Here is a 16,827-nt window from a genome sequence, read left to right as displayed (position 1 = left end):
GAAGCTAGGTTAGCAATGCCGCCTTCTCCATCCCACAGTAAGGAGAAAACTGCCAATGGGCGGGGTGGGGGGAAGCTCCCACGTGAGGTTTAGGGCTCCTATCTCACAAATGCACATGGGATAAATTTAGGTACCTGAGTTATTGAGTCAGTGGCTTCAGGCTGCATTGGGCTTACTGTGGAGGAGAAGCAGCTGAGGAAGCAGAACCCTTGGCCTCTCTACCACCATCAACAGACTTGCTTTACTTTGCTTGGTCTCTAGATTTGACTTTATATATGACTTTCACTTTTTAAAGGATCACACCGCAAGAGAAGGTTTGCCAGCTAGTGCTCTTCTGGTGGATCGCTTAGACCAATGACACAAAACCAGAATGTATCATCTCATTATTGTAGGCTACAGAGATGGTGCTTTTATGATGTTTATCAAGGCATAAAGGCCTCTGGGTTTATTATCTGCCTCATGTTTGCTTCTGATAACACAGGATTAGGAGCTTGTCATGTTTTGTCACCATGATGCCACACCTAGTAATGATCCAGAGAGGACACCGGCACTGAGAGAGGGCTACTGCTTTACCACAGTATGGGCAGTGAGCAATAGCAAAGCCACAGCTTGGCATTTCCTGGTTTGTAAACCTGGGCTCCCTCCTCCATCATAGGCTGTGTATCCAGGATCTGGAACCCCATTGGTTGCCTGTGAATTGGTTCCTTCTCCATCCCTGCCGTTTCCATGGGTCATTCCACTGGCCAGTTTCCACATGACCTCATGTGGGAATAAAGGGTTGTCCTCTTTCCAGCTAATACTTACCTTGCGGCTGCCATCGGAGGACTTGTATGTCAAGACATAGTTTTCAATATCTGCTCTGGGTGGTTGCCAGGAGATCAGTGCACTTTGCCTGGTGACTTCACTGGCTGTCAGGTTGGCAGGAGGGTCCAGGACTGTGAGAAAGAGAAAATGCCAGAATGTCCTTATCTCTCCAGCTCTTCCTTGTTTGACTTCAGGCATGGCAATCTTGCTTACAGGTCTGCCCCTGTGCCGACTCTAGTTCTGGCTTGCGTGGGAACATAAAGGGTGCTAGTATCCTTCTTTGAAGTGTCTCCCACCCCTACAAGCAGGATGCTGAGCTTAGGCATGGCGTCTTCCAATACGACTCTTTATGCTTAGGCTCCTAAATCCACTAACCATGGTCTACTTGGATTGTAGCCACCTTGTATCTTCTCTTGGCCTAATGTTCCGGTCATGATTATACCCAGCAGCTCCCCATTACCATATCGAGCTTCCTAGTATTCAGAGTTTCCAGTACCAGATATAGTCTAGTACCAGATTTTCTTGTATGGCTCTGCTCTTGTCACCTAGATCCTGGATGTAGAGACATAAGTGCTAATTGATAGCAATACAGTATTTGTACCACATTCAATTGAATTATCTTTGGATCATCAAAACCTATAGCTTATTACCTACTCCATTACAAGGAAGTATGTTTTTTCTTTTTGGTTCCACACAATCCTGCAGGGTTTATACCAGCCATGCAGGAGCTTGTACTCACGGGTAGAGAAGTTGGTGGCTATGGTGCCACTCACGAGAGGCCCACTGGTGGCATACATGGTGACGGTATAATGGGTGCTAGGAAGTAGGTCAACAAGCTGGAATTCTTCACTGACTCCATCAACCAGGATGGTCTCTCCTGCAACTGAAATCAGATCCGTGCAGATAAGGAAAGACCTACCATGTCTAAAGACATTTCACATGGACTCAATATCTGAGAATTCTGGGAGAACTACACGTAATGGAGTTTACTGCTCTGTACAAGGATTCCCTTTTATCTTTTTACTCTCCAGAAAGACTATTCTGTACACGGAGGCCACACTGTGTCTCTCTACCTTCTACTCAGGTCTCTGTAATCAAAAAGTAAGAAGAGTCCTTGTTTATTTGACTGTTTCCTTCCATCCACTTTCCCCATCAAGTGTTCCCTCTTTTATCCCAAGAATATTCAGCCCCTGCCTCTCATTAAGTTTATATGACAACTCCAAAGTTCCCATAGTCCTGTCTGCTTCTCTCTGGACAAGAAAGCTCATCAAGCTCTTTTCTGAAATGCAGATCTTGGGAGAGAACTGAGAACAAGAATCAGTGCCACTGATCAATGGTGTAAACAGGGTCAGCCCGCTTCTGTGCCTGCTATTTGTATTACTCCAGGCTGTAGGACAGCCATGCATCATTGCCATTACAAGCTGAATTTATTATCAATCAATGACTTTGTTTATCACCACTGCCTTGGTTGATCATTTTGACCTGTGGGCTGAGTTTTGCTTGTATTTCCATCATCTTTCACCTTGGTTGAATTTTTGGATCACGGTTTCAGTTTATTAAAACATTTTTAATGTGGATTCAATCAATCACGGTTTTGTTTTATATACAAGTTTTGTAAGCACATCTTCTCGGGGCTCACTCAAGCTGTTAATAAAACTGTTCATTAGTTCAGAGCCAAGCCCTCTGTTAGACAATTAGAATATTTCTGAATCATTCAGCATTTAACAAAGTTTATTAGGTACAGCTCCAAACTAGGTCAGACCTGATGCTTGAAGTTTGTTGTGATCTAAAGACAAACGAAACAAGGCATATAAAGATGCCTTTGAAAACAACCTAAAACTCCTTAGAAGAATGTACACCATGGCCATCTTTTTGCTATCTACTTTTTGATATCCTGCCATCCCTCAATGCTCTACTCAACTAAACTATGGCAGGTCCTACATGCTCATCTCTCTCCAAATACAGGAAGGCTGTATGTTTCTTTAGAATCCCCTCATCATTTTTACTTTCTCTGAGATCGTGTTTCTTTCTTCCCCTCAATACCCTGATTCTAAATTATGGCGGCCCATTGGGTGTAGCTCACTATGCTCTGTCTTGCATAGTTCATGCCACAGCTCTTGCCAGGCTGTATTTACTTCTCTGCATCATCATAAGTTCCATAATGATAAGAACACAAGCATTGCTTCTGAGCTTTTCTAGGCTTAGTGAGTACATAGCCTATGGGAGGTTGACAAAAGCATTTGGTGAATGGAGAGGATGGAGCTGTATGCCTTGTCATTGTGAGCAGGTGTGTTGACTGCCTTGGGGGAATGGAGGATACTTTGTCAGAAAAGACAGGGCTGCAGCTAAGACCTGAAAGACAGGCTTACTAGGTTGACTCTTGGGGAGAGAAGTTCCTGATGAAGAAAATGGCGCATGGGCAAATGCAGAGAGACTTGAAGGCTTAGAAAGGTATGCTGATTTAAGAAGTGCTGGACCATGATACACACCAAGGGACAGTAGGAGTTGAGAAGGGCTTGGCAAGAGCATAGAAGGGTTGGGATGTATCCATAGTATCTTTCTTTGAAAGGACTATGCAATCAGCTATAGTTCTGATCAACTCAAACTCTTGGTTTCTCATGTATTTTTTCATCTCGATCAAAGACAAAACGATATTCAGCTTTCTAACGCTGCGCTGAAATGTAAGTGTGCTAATAGAGTTGCAAAGCCAAAACAACTAGAAATCAACGAGGAAGCTCTGTGATCCTGAGCTGGTACATAGTACTGACTAATGCCATTTCCGTTTTGTTCGATAGTGTGTGTTAGTTTTCATTTTCCCCAACTTTGACGACAAATTATTCTTCGCAGCTTGTAGAACTGGCTTTATCTTCCGTCTCTGAACATCAAGTCATCTGCCTGCCTTCTGTTCTCTGGTATCTTTGTTCCCTAGATTATTGAATATAATTCACAAATAATTCTGTTATCATATGTTTAATTTTGGACAAGAAAAAATTTCCCTAAGCCTAGATATTTAGAATATGCTTCTGTTTTGCTTTGAGTTTCTCTAGTCAACTTCAAATAGCATAAGGGGAGTGAGTATGATGAAAACAGCACTGATATTCAAATTTTTGTGTTGATTTAAAGTTTTAGGCTGGATGTACAGCCAGTACAACAGAAACATTGCTTAGCAGTTCTAAATCAATTGTCACCTGTTGCGGTGGCTTTGAAAGAAAATGGCCCCCTAAGGGAGTGGCACTATCAGGAGGTGTGGCCTTGTTGGAGGAAGTGTGCCACTGTGAATGCAGGCTTCCAAGTCTCATATGTGTTCAAGATACCACCGAGGGTCTCAGATCATTCCCTGTTGCCTGCCAGTCAAGATGTAAGAGCTCTCAGCTGGTGTGGGAGAATTGTCTGTATTCTGTCAATCATATTTTGAATAAACGTTGATTGGACAGGCAGGAAGTATAGGTGGGCCAACCAGACAGGAAGTAGAGGCGGGGTGATGAGAACAGGAGAATTCTAGTAAGAAGGAAGCCCATTCCTCCCAGTCTTGCCCAGACCACGGAAGAAGCAAGATGTAAGCTGCCAGGCTGAGAAAGGTACCAAGTCATGTGGCTAACATAGTTAAGAACAATGGGTTAATATAAGCTATAAGATCTAATAAGAAGCCTGAGCTAATGGGCCAATCAGTTTTATAACTTATGGAGATCTCTGTGTGATTTTCTTTGGGGCTTGCCAGCTGTGGGGAACCAGGCAGGACATAAACCCCAACAATCAGGCCCCTTCATGTTACACTCAGTTCCTTCTCTAGCTCTATGTCTGCCTGCGTGCCACCCTGCTTCCTGTCGTGATGCTAACGGAATAAACAACCTCTAAAAATGTAAGCCACTGCAATTAAATCTTTTTCTTTTTAAGAGTTGTCACCATCATGGTGCCTCTCCACAGCAATAGAAACATAACTAAGACACCTGTTAGCATGTTATCTCTGCCAAGTTTGATCCTCCTGTAACTTTTGGTTCTCAACCTTCCTAATGTTGTGATCCTTTAAAACAGTTCCTCATGCTGTGATCCTTTAAAATAGTTCTTCATATTGTGACCCAAAATCATAAAATTATTTTCATTGCTACTTCATAACTATAATTTTCTACTGTTGTAAATTGTAATATAAATATCTATGTATTATGATGATCTTAGGCGACCCCTGTGAAAGGGTTGTTCTATCTCCAATGGCGTCTCAACCCCCAGGTTGAAAACTGCTGTTCTAGAAACTTCTTTTTATCTGCAGCCCTTTGGTGAAAATCTTAGCTCAGTTCTAAGTTTTGTCTTCCCACTGTTAGCTCGGATTTTGTGTTTGTTCTTGGTTGCTCCCCTTCCTTGAGCCTTTCAGACTGGGCTTGTGTGATTCTCATCAACTGTTTACAGGAGTTGGGGGATTTCTTGAATACTTTATACAGCTTGGGAGCTACATAATTTCCCCAACCTGAGGTAAATTCTGGTTGGACTTTCAGCTGGGAAAAATGAATTAGTTCTTCACTTCCACACTGGCTTACAGCTCCAGTCCCTACGACCCCCACCCATAGACACTCACTCGCAAAGTGTGTGAGGACAATGACATAGTTTTCCACTTCACCCATGGGTGCTTTCCACTGAAGCAGAGCTTCTGTGGGGGTGATGTTGGTAGCAGTCAGATCCGTAGGGCTATCCATGGCTGAAACAGAACAGGAGAGTGTCAGGTTAAAGAAAGAGCAACTGCAGGGTAGAAGTACCATAAACCATCAGAATTTTCCCATGTGGTGCCATATCTGCCACTCTTCTGGATTCTTTTTCTACCTGTCTGGCTCCATTCATCCCTTTCTTTCTCCCCTTTTCCAGTATCCACTTCTCTCCTAATTGCCATAACTCCTTCTTTTAAATTAACTTGGTAATTTATTTTGTGCAGAATTCTTTGACAGGTTCAATGGGAAGTAGAAAATTCGAAATACTTTCTGTTGTATTTTAGATATTTTAATCTAGATGGTGTGAAGAACCTATTGAAAATGTTATGATTCTTTAGTTACTGAGATAATTCTGCTTTCCAGTCCACTTGTTCTTTTACATATGCAAGGGTGACCTTTGTGGAAAGATCTCTGTGAAGCCCAGGAAGTGTGGAGGAAGTGCAGGGCACCCACACCAATAGCTCGGCCACAGAATGATATCCATTTCCTGAATTCTTTCATCACCATTGACAAGCTGTGTTCAGGGCTTCCTTTTTGGTGCATAGAGAACGTAGGGGATTCACACAAGCTTAGGGGAGCCAAGAGTGCCTATCGGGGAAGAAAGTTTGCTTGTGAATGGATTATGATTTTACTCATCTGTGCTGTAGCTCTTGGATTCACTTATGTGTATCCTTTTCATAAGGTTGGAATTGATTTATAAAGTGGATGCTATTATAATAATTTAAGTGATAATTCAATCTGAGTCATACAATTTATGTTTGGGAACCAGATTCCACCGTTAGTCTACCCATGTTCTGTACTTAAGTGAGCTGTATTTGGTGGTTTTTTTTCTCTCTCTCCTTTTTGCTTGTTTCTCATCATAAAGTAGCAATCAAAAGCCCTTATAATTTAATCTTTTGAATTTTATCTATAATCTGTACTTTCAAAAACCTCTTTAAATGCTGTTCTTACTAGAGTATAGTTGGGAGATTTCTGAGGTGTGGATGATGTCTTGAAGAGGTTCTCATTTCTGAAAGTTTTAAGATCATCGTGACTACTTTAAAGCAATAAACCAAGACACTTGAGTATAGCACAGTTCCTTACTAACTTGAAGGAGGGCCATGTGACTTGATGCACTGTGGAGTTTCTGCTTTTGAGATGTTTGCTGGCCAAGAATGCCAGGAGTTAGCTTTTGGGCCCAGTCATATCCCTCTTATCATGGGAGCAAGATGCTCTAAAACGCCATTTTATGATTCTCAATGAGAAAATATGGATGTTAGGAGGGCACGAAAGGGGCTTTATTGGCTCAGTGGACATTACTTCTGATCGACATTTATTAACCAGATGCTTTAATAATCACAGATAATTAGAGGATTAGTACCAGACTGAATGATAAACCATAGCTCATGCCTCTACAGTCACAGACCTGGAAGGAGGAAGGTTAGGAGCGGTCAGAACACCCTGTGCTGTCCTGAGAAGGCTGCTTTATGTTTCTGAAAGACATGTTTGCCACTGTGTAAAGATGCCATTACAGCGATTGTGAGAGCATCTACAAAGCAGTGAGAAATTCTTAGGCACGTTTCCCTCCTTCAGGAAACACCATCTCCAGGGAAATTAAGAGGTGTCGGGAAATCCAGGTGTTCTCTTAATGAGGCAGGCTGAATGTTTTCCTACATGTAGAAACTACGCTTTAACTAGAAGGTCTGTTCTCACTGTCGAGGATGGAAACTGATGGTTGTGGCTTCCAGTGACATCTATAGGAATCTTTGCTGACTCTACCAATACAATTGCTTAAGGACCAGAGAGGAAAGGTTAGAGGAGCTGCTGAAAGGGAGCCTGTTCCCAGGCTTATCCAAAGAGCTAGTTTTATGAAGAAGGCATGGAAAGAGGGCTTCTCTTCCTACTTTCCAATATTGTAAAATGTTCTATCTCCCCCACCTTCCTGCCTCTGTAGCTTCCTCTGTGAAGGGGCTTGGGGACACAGGGAACACTTGGATCTGATTAGATAGCCTATAAAAGAACAGGGACTATATAGTGTTCTTGTTGGTGAGTGAGGATGTTATGTTGGGTCAACCTCACCTCAGTGCCTTCATTCGAGTGAAGGATTTAGAACCTTTTTCTTGGAGCATAAAGCAAAGGCACAGGGTGACTATCTAAGATGAATAATCTCACCCCCGATTTCCTGTAACTGAAATAACAACTCTTCCCTGGGGTTCTCCCCTTCCCACCGCCAAGTCTTAAAGAGATCCTGTTATCCGAATGTTCGCTGCAGAATGTGTCTCCAGCAGGCGTCTTTGAAGGGCACTCTTCAGAGTGGAAATTCCATGGAAATTCCTAACCTAAAGCAGCAAGGCTCCTCAAGTGTGACTCACTGAATTCCTATAATTAGACAAGACAGTCTGGGGAGAGAAGTCACAACTTGTCCTGCAGGACATGGTGAGTCAGAGGAGACCAAGAAATGGTGCCTCAGGCCCTGGAGCCGATATCCGCTATATGAACTGGAATAATTTCACCCTGCTTCCTGTGTTTGTTTCAAACCTGCTGCTCGTGTCCTGACCTGACACTCGACAAGGGAGCCATGTTTACCTGTGTGCACCAGGGTACAGACGCGCTCACTTTCCTCCCTGCCTCTCACACTGTTAAGGCTTATTTCATATTCAGTAGCTGGATACAGCCTGGTGATGGTGAACTCTGTCACAGTGTTGGGCACCACAGAGCTGTCCAGCCGTCCCACTGAAGAAGAACAAAACCCATTGTTAGAAGTTGAACAGCGCTCTCATCCATGGGCCCATGGCTCAGTGTACATTGGGACATTGGGTCATGAAGCACAGATGGATGTGGGCTCAACATGCAATAGGGAAGGCAGATCAATAATTTATAAGATGGTAATGGTGGCGTTTAAATAAATTTTATATGCTGGCCTCACTCTTTTATTTTATTGGCTTCTTAGAACAAAAGTAAATGAATTATTTACTATGTAGGTTTCTAACAGACTGGTCTTTTCCGAGGTGACCATTATCAAGGCAGTGTAATGGGCAGAGCTGCAAAAAGTGCTTATGCAGCCCAGAGAAAGGTAGCCTGGAAAAGTGTCCTACCCAGCGGGAAGTGGGCATGCCTTCCTCACTGTTAACAACGCCTCATGCACCAGCAAGAGCTGGCACTGTGCGTGCAAGGTCTCAGTCAACTTCTCTGACTCACACATTGGCTACAATGGCAGGATTAAGATCACATCACTGTGGTCCCCTCCAGGGCTCCATCTGGCTCTGCTGGGCCTCCATCCATGTCCTGAATTCTAGCCTTAGACTTTATGCTCAGGCGAGCACATGTAGCCCCAGCTCCAGGCAAAGTCTTTTAAGGTTCATTGTTTCTCATTGCACAGTTTAGCTAATGGTGTCCAGTTACTTCCGCTGGTGAAGTGTCTGGCTTCCACGGTCATGTAAACCAAGCCTATTTTGAGAGGAGGTGATGAATTCATGGTTCCCCAGTCATTCTTTCTTGACACCCTCTCATTTTGAGGGAGTATGCTGCAGAGAGATGCCAGTGTCCCGTGGATGTGATAGGAGCCCCATATTACTCTCTACCCAGCTTCAGACCTCATTTGTGTTTAATTAAAATCATTTCGTTACCTTGTGTGGGTCGATATGACACACGGTAGTAATCAAAAGGTGCTACAGGAGAGCTCCAGGAAACCGTCACCGAGTCCTTAGTCACATTGCTAATTGTGATGTTTTTGGGGGGATCAATTCCTACAAAGATCAGGGAGTTGTGGGAAAAAGACAGAAGATTGTTTGAAAATGAAATTTCTACTCCTAGTTTGCATTGATCCAATAGTGTCCCATAGGCAGGCGCAATCCTGTATCACTAATGGCACATCCCTAATTGGTTGGTCAGTGTGATGTCTCACCTGAAACATTGTAGCTGTGGCTGAAGCCAGTTCAGAACATTCTAACAACAGGAATTAAGTCAGGAAGATCTGTGCTTCTGTGCAACAATTACTACCTATCTAGACCACCCAGAAACGTCCTTTTAAGTTCCTGTATTGTATTTCAGATAGGGAGTTATACAGTTATCTTCTCTGAGGGAGACTTCTTTTGGAAAGACTCAATGCTGCTACTGTCTTTCTTTTTTTTTTCAACCACCTTTGGTTCAATGTCGGAAAACTACCTATTAACTGTAGACGGATTTCAGAGCACAAATCCCAAACAAATATAACTTTCCTAAGTTCTATTTTATTTGTGGTGCATACTTAAATTGTGGGGTTGAATCAGTTGATGACGTAATATACTTTTTCAATGTGTGAGTTTTTGTACTAGGGAACCATCTAAACACAGGTGTTCTTACGTACACTCATATTATATTTGGGATGGCATTTGCAAGCCATCAAATGGAAATGACCCAATTCATCTCAGACTGCTGTGCAAAATCAGCCCCAGTCTTTGAGTGCCAGGTCACTTCATGGTTGCTTGCTAGCTCTGTGTTGATTCTGAGGAGGAATCACTTGTTAGGCAGTTAAGAGATGGCTCTCCAGAACAGAAACACCATCTCTCACTTAGAAGGACTCCTTTGGAGACTAGCTTTTTCCAGGGCTTCTCCCAAGGTTGGTAGATCTAGGACCAAATGCATTTACGATTTGAGCTCTCCAAGCATTGGGTCTATCCTGCTTTCCAAGTGGGAGTTTCTCATGGTAAGTCTCTTACACAGCCTTGGAAGAAGTAGCTGCTTCAGAATAACTCACAGAGGCCTGTAAGCCATAGATCCAGTTTGCTATTCCTTGATGTTTCCCTTTTTAAATTGCACTGGCTTGTCAAAGGCTACTGTGAGAACCCTCTTCACCATCTCTTTCAGCCTCACCTGTAGTGATGGAACCCACTATGGGCTCAGAGGTTACAGTCCCATGGACAGCTACAAGGTTCACTATGTATTCAGTGGCTGGCTGTAGCCCCATCAGGACAGCATGCCTCTTGGTGGCATCCAGGAGGACCTCCATCGTGTCTTCCTCATCATCCCTGGGGCTGTAGTTGAGGATGAGTCTGTCTGCTGGGGGAGATGGGTCACTCCAGGTGATGTTGACACTGGAGGAAGTCACGTGAGAAAAGTGCAGATGGGAGATAGGGCGGAAGCCTGCAAAGCAGAGAAGATTGGCTGCTCTGAAGCACATGCTTGGCCGTAGGTCATGGGGCAGAAGAGACTCTTGACTTCCTTCTTTGTCATTGAGGGCTGCACTCTCACCTGCTAGCTGGCTCAAAGGGCCTACCTCCCCACCCTCTGGTCCGGCCTAGTCTATTCCTCCCAAGCCGTATACAGAACAGTCAGTTCTAAGAAGACTAGAAGTATTTCTGTGAAATATTTGTAACACTGACCCGAAATTTAGAAACCTCTAACTTGACAAACAAAATGTATCAGAGAGCTTTAGCATTCCCACGGATTTAATGAAGGAAGGGCAAGATGGACAAACCAACTACTGTGCCTAGGTTGTAAAAAAAAAATCAAAAATAAGATTTCAGACATGTGGCATCCTCGCTCACCCCTTCTCTTTACTTCCAAACATTTCCTTTCCATGCATGTCTTAGTTTTCCCCCTCGTTCCCCTACACATCTCCTTTAGTTTTCTCTTTTGGCAGACTGGGGCTTCTGAATGACCATCTCACTTTGGGATCTGTTTATTGCCGAGTCTCACTGACATGTCTGCTCCCCGGGTACCTGTGAAGGCATCCACAGTGGACTCCAGGCTCTGCTGCCGACCCCTCTCAGCCGTGATAGAGATGATGTATTCTGCTCCGGGCTCTAGATCTGTCAGAGTGTATGAAGTCCTGTCCCTAGGCACAGTGACTTCTGAGGAGATCCCAGAAGATGGGGTGAAAGTAATTCGGTAGTGATCAATGGGACCGCTGGCCTTGGACCAGATGAGAGAGATAGAGGTCTCTGATGAGGCTGTTACCATAAGGTCTCGGGGACTGTCAAGCTCTGTAGATTAAAATAAGCTTCATTTATTTATTTGTTTATTTATTTATTCACTCATTCGAGATCTTATGTAGAACTAGACAGGTCTTGAACTCATTATGTATCAGAGGCTCAGGCATGTACCACCTGACTTGGCAGTTAGCCTGCTTCACCCTGGCTCTGTAGGGCAGCCACTGGTTACTGGACTACCCTGGGTGTTTACAGGCTGTCGCTAGACCTGCTGACCATGAGCTGTAGACTCTCATGGCTGTTACCCTTTTCACATTTGGTTAAGCAGCTCCCCTTTGATGGCCAGAGCCAGGCAAACAGATGGACAATCTGCAGAATGAGGGTAGTAGCAGCAACATACTGGAATACATCCACCACTGGGATAGGTCTAGGTGCTGGCCTGCCAGCGTTCTATACTTGTTTCCATTCACTGTCCCTGGTAGGCCAAACATGCAGAGAGGAGCCCGCCTCACCGCCTCATGTGGGCGAAAGAGTTCACAGCAACTAAGTTTCCCATCTTCTCCTCCCTGACCCGGAGGTTATTTTGGGTTGTCCTAACCACAAGTGAACAGTTCTAAAGACTTCTGAGACTCTTGAAAGTGTGCTCCTCTAGCAAGTTCATTTATGCCAGGCTGAATCTTGGGGATGGGGATTGGTCCAAACCCCTAGCCATGCCCAGCCCCAGATGCTTATGTTTAAGCTTACTGGAGTGACTTTGAAACTTCCCAGGCACTTGGAATGGAAGCTTTTGAATCCAGAGTAGTAAGAATCTTAAGTGGACTTTTTCTGCTGCTCTGGAATGGTATAGGAAGCAGGCCTTCATTGCGGTGGCCTCTTTGGGTGTTCATGGAACGCACACCAAGGACACACATTCTGCCTGTTGTGAGGGAGGTTAGACAGAAATGCTGTCTCCTTTGGCATCAGCCTGGTGGGGAGTTTTCATACTTTCTCTGCACAGTCCTTCAGATTGTGGGTCAAACCCAGATCTGGGGTGACAGGGTGGAACTTCAGTTGTCAGGGAAGACACAGGGTAGATGCTGACACTAGGCAAGGGTTTTCAACAGGGTCTTGTTCCCTGGGAGGGCTACCCCACGTCTGATTCTGACAGAACTAGCCTCCATACTCCCTCAGCCTTACATGCTTGCAGGCTAGCCATCTTCTTCTCCATTCTTATACTTACCAGTCCTGGCATTCATGGTAGCAGGAATGCTTTGTTTTGAGTTCATGATGGCAGATATCCCAACTCCGTATTCTGTGCCTGGTACCAGATCTGTGGAGATGCAGAAACAAACATTATTCTGCTCTCTCTCTCTCTCTCTCTCTCTCTTACTCTTACTCTTTCTCTCTCTCTCTCTCTCTCTCTCTCTCTCTCTCTGTGCGCACGCGTGTGTGCGTGCATATGCACACATATCTAAACACACAAGTGTCAGTGATGAGGAAGGCTAAATGAAGAGAAGAAAATGGTCATAGATTCCTGCTTAGAGTTCATGCTTAGTCTACCTTCAGTTTGCTCCTAATTTTATCCATTAAGAAACCCCAGTTTTGCTACTTGAAAAAGCCATATGAAGTCAGTAGGATGAACTGGCCAGCACCAAGTAACTCCTATTATGGGTCTCTGAAAGGCAGTGAGTCTGCCCCCATCAGTGTCCTTGGGGAAGGTGGTCGTGTCTAGAATGGGTTTTTTGTGCACATGAGTCTCATGTTGGCTAAAACAATGAAGCGGTTTCTTGCTTAGACTGTGAGGTGTAAAGAAAATGCAATCAAATAGGGACCTTGTAGACATGAGCCTTGGAAGAGTCTCTTGCACGTGTGTATGAGGATTATATTACATGTTTTGCAAATAGGTCCTGAGACCCTAAAGGGATTTTTGGGTTGCTTCTAGACGGCCATAATGTATAGAATTTTCCTTTGAACAAGGGACTACCAGGCTTTTAACACAGATGTGTGCAGAAGTCCAGGACTTGTGAATTCCCCAGCAAGGTCACTCACTCAGTCCAGGTAACTTAAGCTAGGGATCAGTTACAGTTTACAGTGGCTTCAGGTGGACTCTGGGAGTTTGGAAGAAATTGAGAATTAAAGGGTGTAAGCCTCGTGGGATATCCTTCGGGAGTTCATTACAAAGGATCACTGACAGGTTCCTGGAGCATCTGGAATTCTCTGGAGTCTTTCTCTCCACTGTTTCACATTCCTTTTCAGATCAACCGGTTTGATTGATGTAATAGTTTCCTACGGCTACTGTGACAAATTACCACGACTTAGCAGCTCACAACAATCCAAATTAATGATCCTCTAACTCAGGCCTGGAATCTAAGATGGCTTAGCAAGGTTGCATTCCTTCTGGTGGTCCCAAGGGAGGACCCATGTCTTCGCTTTTTCAGCTTCTAGGGGCCTATGTGCATTTCTTGTCCTTTGTTTTCTTAATTTACCTTCAAAGCCTGAAGCTTAACATTATCAAGCCCTTTTGGCTCTCTTTGATCTTACATTCCATTGTCGGAACTACTTTGACTCTGACCTCCCTGCATGTAACTTATAGCAACTGAGGTCAGTAAGTTGGACCCACCTAGATAGTGCAGGACGATTTCCCTATTTAAAGAATTTTTAATTGCGTGAGCAAAGTCCCTTTCACCACAGAAGGTGACATAGTCACAGATACCAGGGATTAGGATATGGATACCCTTGGGGACCATTATTCTTATATTATAACGAGCTTCACATTCACCCTCATTTATTAAGACTCTGATTATAGAAAATGCAGCAATCTGCCACACGTGGGGGTCGCAGTGGTCAGGCTAAGTCCTTACAGCAGGCTTATTATGAGGTCTGGCTTCCTGAGCACTGTGGACTGTAAGACACTCTTGCATTTGTGCAATGCATTTTTACAAGCATGAATGTGCTTGGAGCTTCATCACAATCCCATGAAGGTGGGTGGGAAGTCTGCTATCCATCCTAATGAATTACCCGTGGCTACTGCCGTAAACTGCTACAAACTGGCGACTTAAAACAACAACATATTCTCTCCCAGTTCTGGAATCCAAATGTCAGACAACAAGGGACTATGCTCCCTCCTAAGGCTTTAAGAGATCCTGTCTTGCCTTTTCCCGGCTTCTGGCGGCAGTGCTTAGCTTTCTTTCTCTGGCTTGCAAATCCACCATTGCCGTCTCTGCCTCCTCAGTCCTGTGAGATTCCTATGCTTCCTCATTTGGAAAGGACATCGGTCACACACAAAGGAGTTGAAGACAAATCCATTTTAAACTGGTCACATAACCACAGACCCTTTCCCAAATACTGTCATTTCTGTAGCTTCTGGGTGGACGTGGACTTTAAGGAAAACACCATTCAACCTGGTGTAACATTTATAAAAAAAAAATGAGACATTGAGGCAATGGGAATAATCTGTGACTGCTTTGAGAAGATTCCCAGATTTCTAGCCTCCAAGTTCAAGGCTGCGTGCCTTCTCCCACCCTAACTGCATCTGATCCTCTGGGCTATTGTGGCTGCCCTAAGGTAACACAAATTGTTTTAATAGGGAATTCTTTGAGTAACTTCTTAATCAAAATGGCTTGTTTTAACAAAAGAGAATGCTGTATGGAAATCAGAAGCTCCCACCCTTTAGTTCAGTTTAAACTCTATGCCATTACCCAGAAGTCTTCCTTTTTTTATTTTATTATTATTTATTTATTTATAAAAGATTTCTGTCTCTTGATATGGGAGGCGGTGGCAGGGCAGAAATCTTCCGTGAAAGAATGCAGTTAGGTCCTTTCTGGGCAGAATTAGAGTTAGGCCCCATTTTCCTACCTCAAACCAACTTGTCCCGTCTCTAACTTTTACTTGGTTCTCTCCCAAGACTTTCGACCTAAGAAGAGGTAAAGTTTGAAGTCTAGAAGGCTTTAGAGTCTGGTGGACATTTGTATTCAGGCCTAGCCACTTTCCACATATATTGCTTTGACTACTTAATATCTTTAGGCTTCAGTTTCTGAAGAATGGGGATAATAAGCTTGGCTGTCAGTGGGTCATTGTAAGGATCCAATGAATTTTCTGTGTACAGGTCCTTCCTGTCTATGGTTGTTGTCAATATTATCACTATCCAGCACAGAGAAGTATGTTAGGATTTTTAAAAAACGTTTTCATGTAGGTGGTCTTATTATCAAAAAGTATCCAGACAGGCACTAATTGGTTTTAGGTACATTTTTTTTCTTGGTCTGTGGAAGCTCAGACCCTGACTCTGATGCAAACAGATAAATAAATGAATAGATAGATAGATGGATAGATAGATAGATAAATAAATAAATAAATAAATGGCTCTTGGAGTCAGGTGTTAATGGGGGTGCTCCCTGGCTGGTCTTAGCACCTGCCTCTAGACTGAGTGGGTGATTTTGCCATGCATACAGACCTGTTTAAAAACACACCTTCAGTGCATCAAAATAGCCCACTATCCTCAGAACAGCTTCGTTGCCCTCAATATAGTCCACTATCCTCAGAACACCCCTCGTTGGAGGAATCAGGTTACCTTTGGGGGCACAAACTGCTTTTCTCAGGCAACCGTTTGAGACCTTCAATTGCCTATAATGAAGTAGAAATTTGCCAACGTATGCAAAGGGTGACAGATCAAGGGAGTAAGACAGAAATTATACGTTGCCAAACGGATCTAGCTTGTAATGTTTCCATCCCAGTTTCTTATTTATGAAGCTTAAATGAAACGTTCAATAATTTACAGCAGAATTGCCTTCTCCCAGAAAACAGCAGATGTTAAAGCTCTCATCCCAGGCTTTCTGTCTAGGGGACAGGAAAGTGGGAGTCTCTTACAGGGCTGTGCCTGCTGCTTCCCTTTGATTTTCAGCAGCTTTCTTCCTGCGCTGCAAGTGAATTGTTGCTCTTTGCCTGCAGGTAAAGGACGGTTGTGCTGGAGAAGAAAATGTGTTTCTGAGGCAGATCTGATGCTCTTCCCGCTCAGCACACAGGGCACTCTGAGGAATTTCTCACTTTAAAGACCCCATTGCTCTCCATCAATGCTCCCTTTATTTTTCCGTCTAACTCTTGCCAGTGAGAGCATAAAAATGGCTCTCTTCCCTTTCTTAACAAAAGCTCAGACAATTCATCCCTCAGGACATCACTATCCTCTATCCCTTATAGAACTTCCTTTGTTTGGCTTGAGGGTTGACACTTCCCTAAACTCTTTCGCTCCGTGCCCATTCTTCTCTGAATCCCCAAAGCACACAGCTCATCCGGTCCTCAAGTATTACCCAGGGTCTCCTTTGTATCAGGCACAAGGCTGTGGATATGAAGTGAGCTGATAAGACATCACCTTGTCCCTTGGAGGGTCAAAAAGCATCTGTACTGGCAAAGTAAATTAATTACTTATTGAGTACCCGTGCTATGCCAAACACTGAGCTGCAAGTAATAGG

At 43.9% G+C, this 16,827-nt stretch overlaps 1 protein-coding gene across 2 annotated transcripts in view; it reads right to left on the bottom strand.

The window, feature by feature from the left end:
* Tnr (tenascin R) overlaps window positions 1-16,827 on the bottom strand; it is a 403,177-nt gene that overhangs the window by 33,458 nt on the left and 352,892 nt on the right. For both annotated transcript variants that reach the window (XM_075988361.1, XM_075988362.1), the window contains 8 exons: window positions 12,606-12,695; window positions 11,177-11,440; window positions 10,329-10,598; window positions 9,104-9,223; window positions 8,064-8,210; window positions 5,372-5,491; window positions 1,544-1,687; window positions 805-935 (listed from right to left, as the gene is read on the bottom strand). In XM_075988361.1, the coding sequence (XP_075844476.1) occupies window positions 805-935; window positions 1,544-1,687; window positions 5,372-5,491; window positions 8,064-8,210; window positions 9,104-9,223; window positions 10,329-10,598; window positions 11,177-11,440; window positions 12,606-12,695 (1,286 nt within the window). The remainder of the gene's footprint in view (window positions 1-804; window positions 936-1,543; window positions 1,688-5,371; window positions 5,492-8,063; window positions 8,211-9,103; window positions 9,224-10,328; window positions 10,599-11,176; window positions 11,441-12,605; window positions 12,696-16,827) is intronic.

The sequence above is a fragment of the Microtus pennsylvanicus genome, chromosome 10 (assembly GCF_037038515.1).
Source record: "Microtus pennsylvanicus isolate mMicPen1 chromosome 10, mMicPen1.hap1, whole genome shotgun sequence".
In the NCBI taxonomy this organism is placed as follows: domain Eukaryota; kingdom Metazoa; phylum Chordata; class Mammalia; order Rodentia; family Cricetidae; genus Microtus; species Microtus pennsylvanicus.
Note: the sequence above shows the minus strand (reverse complement) of the source record. Positions and strands in the feature narration are given on the sequence as shown.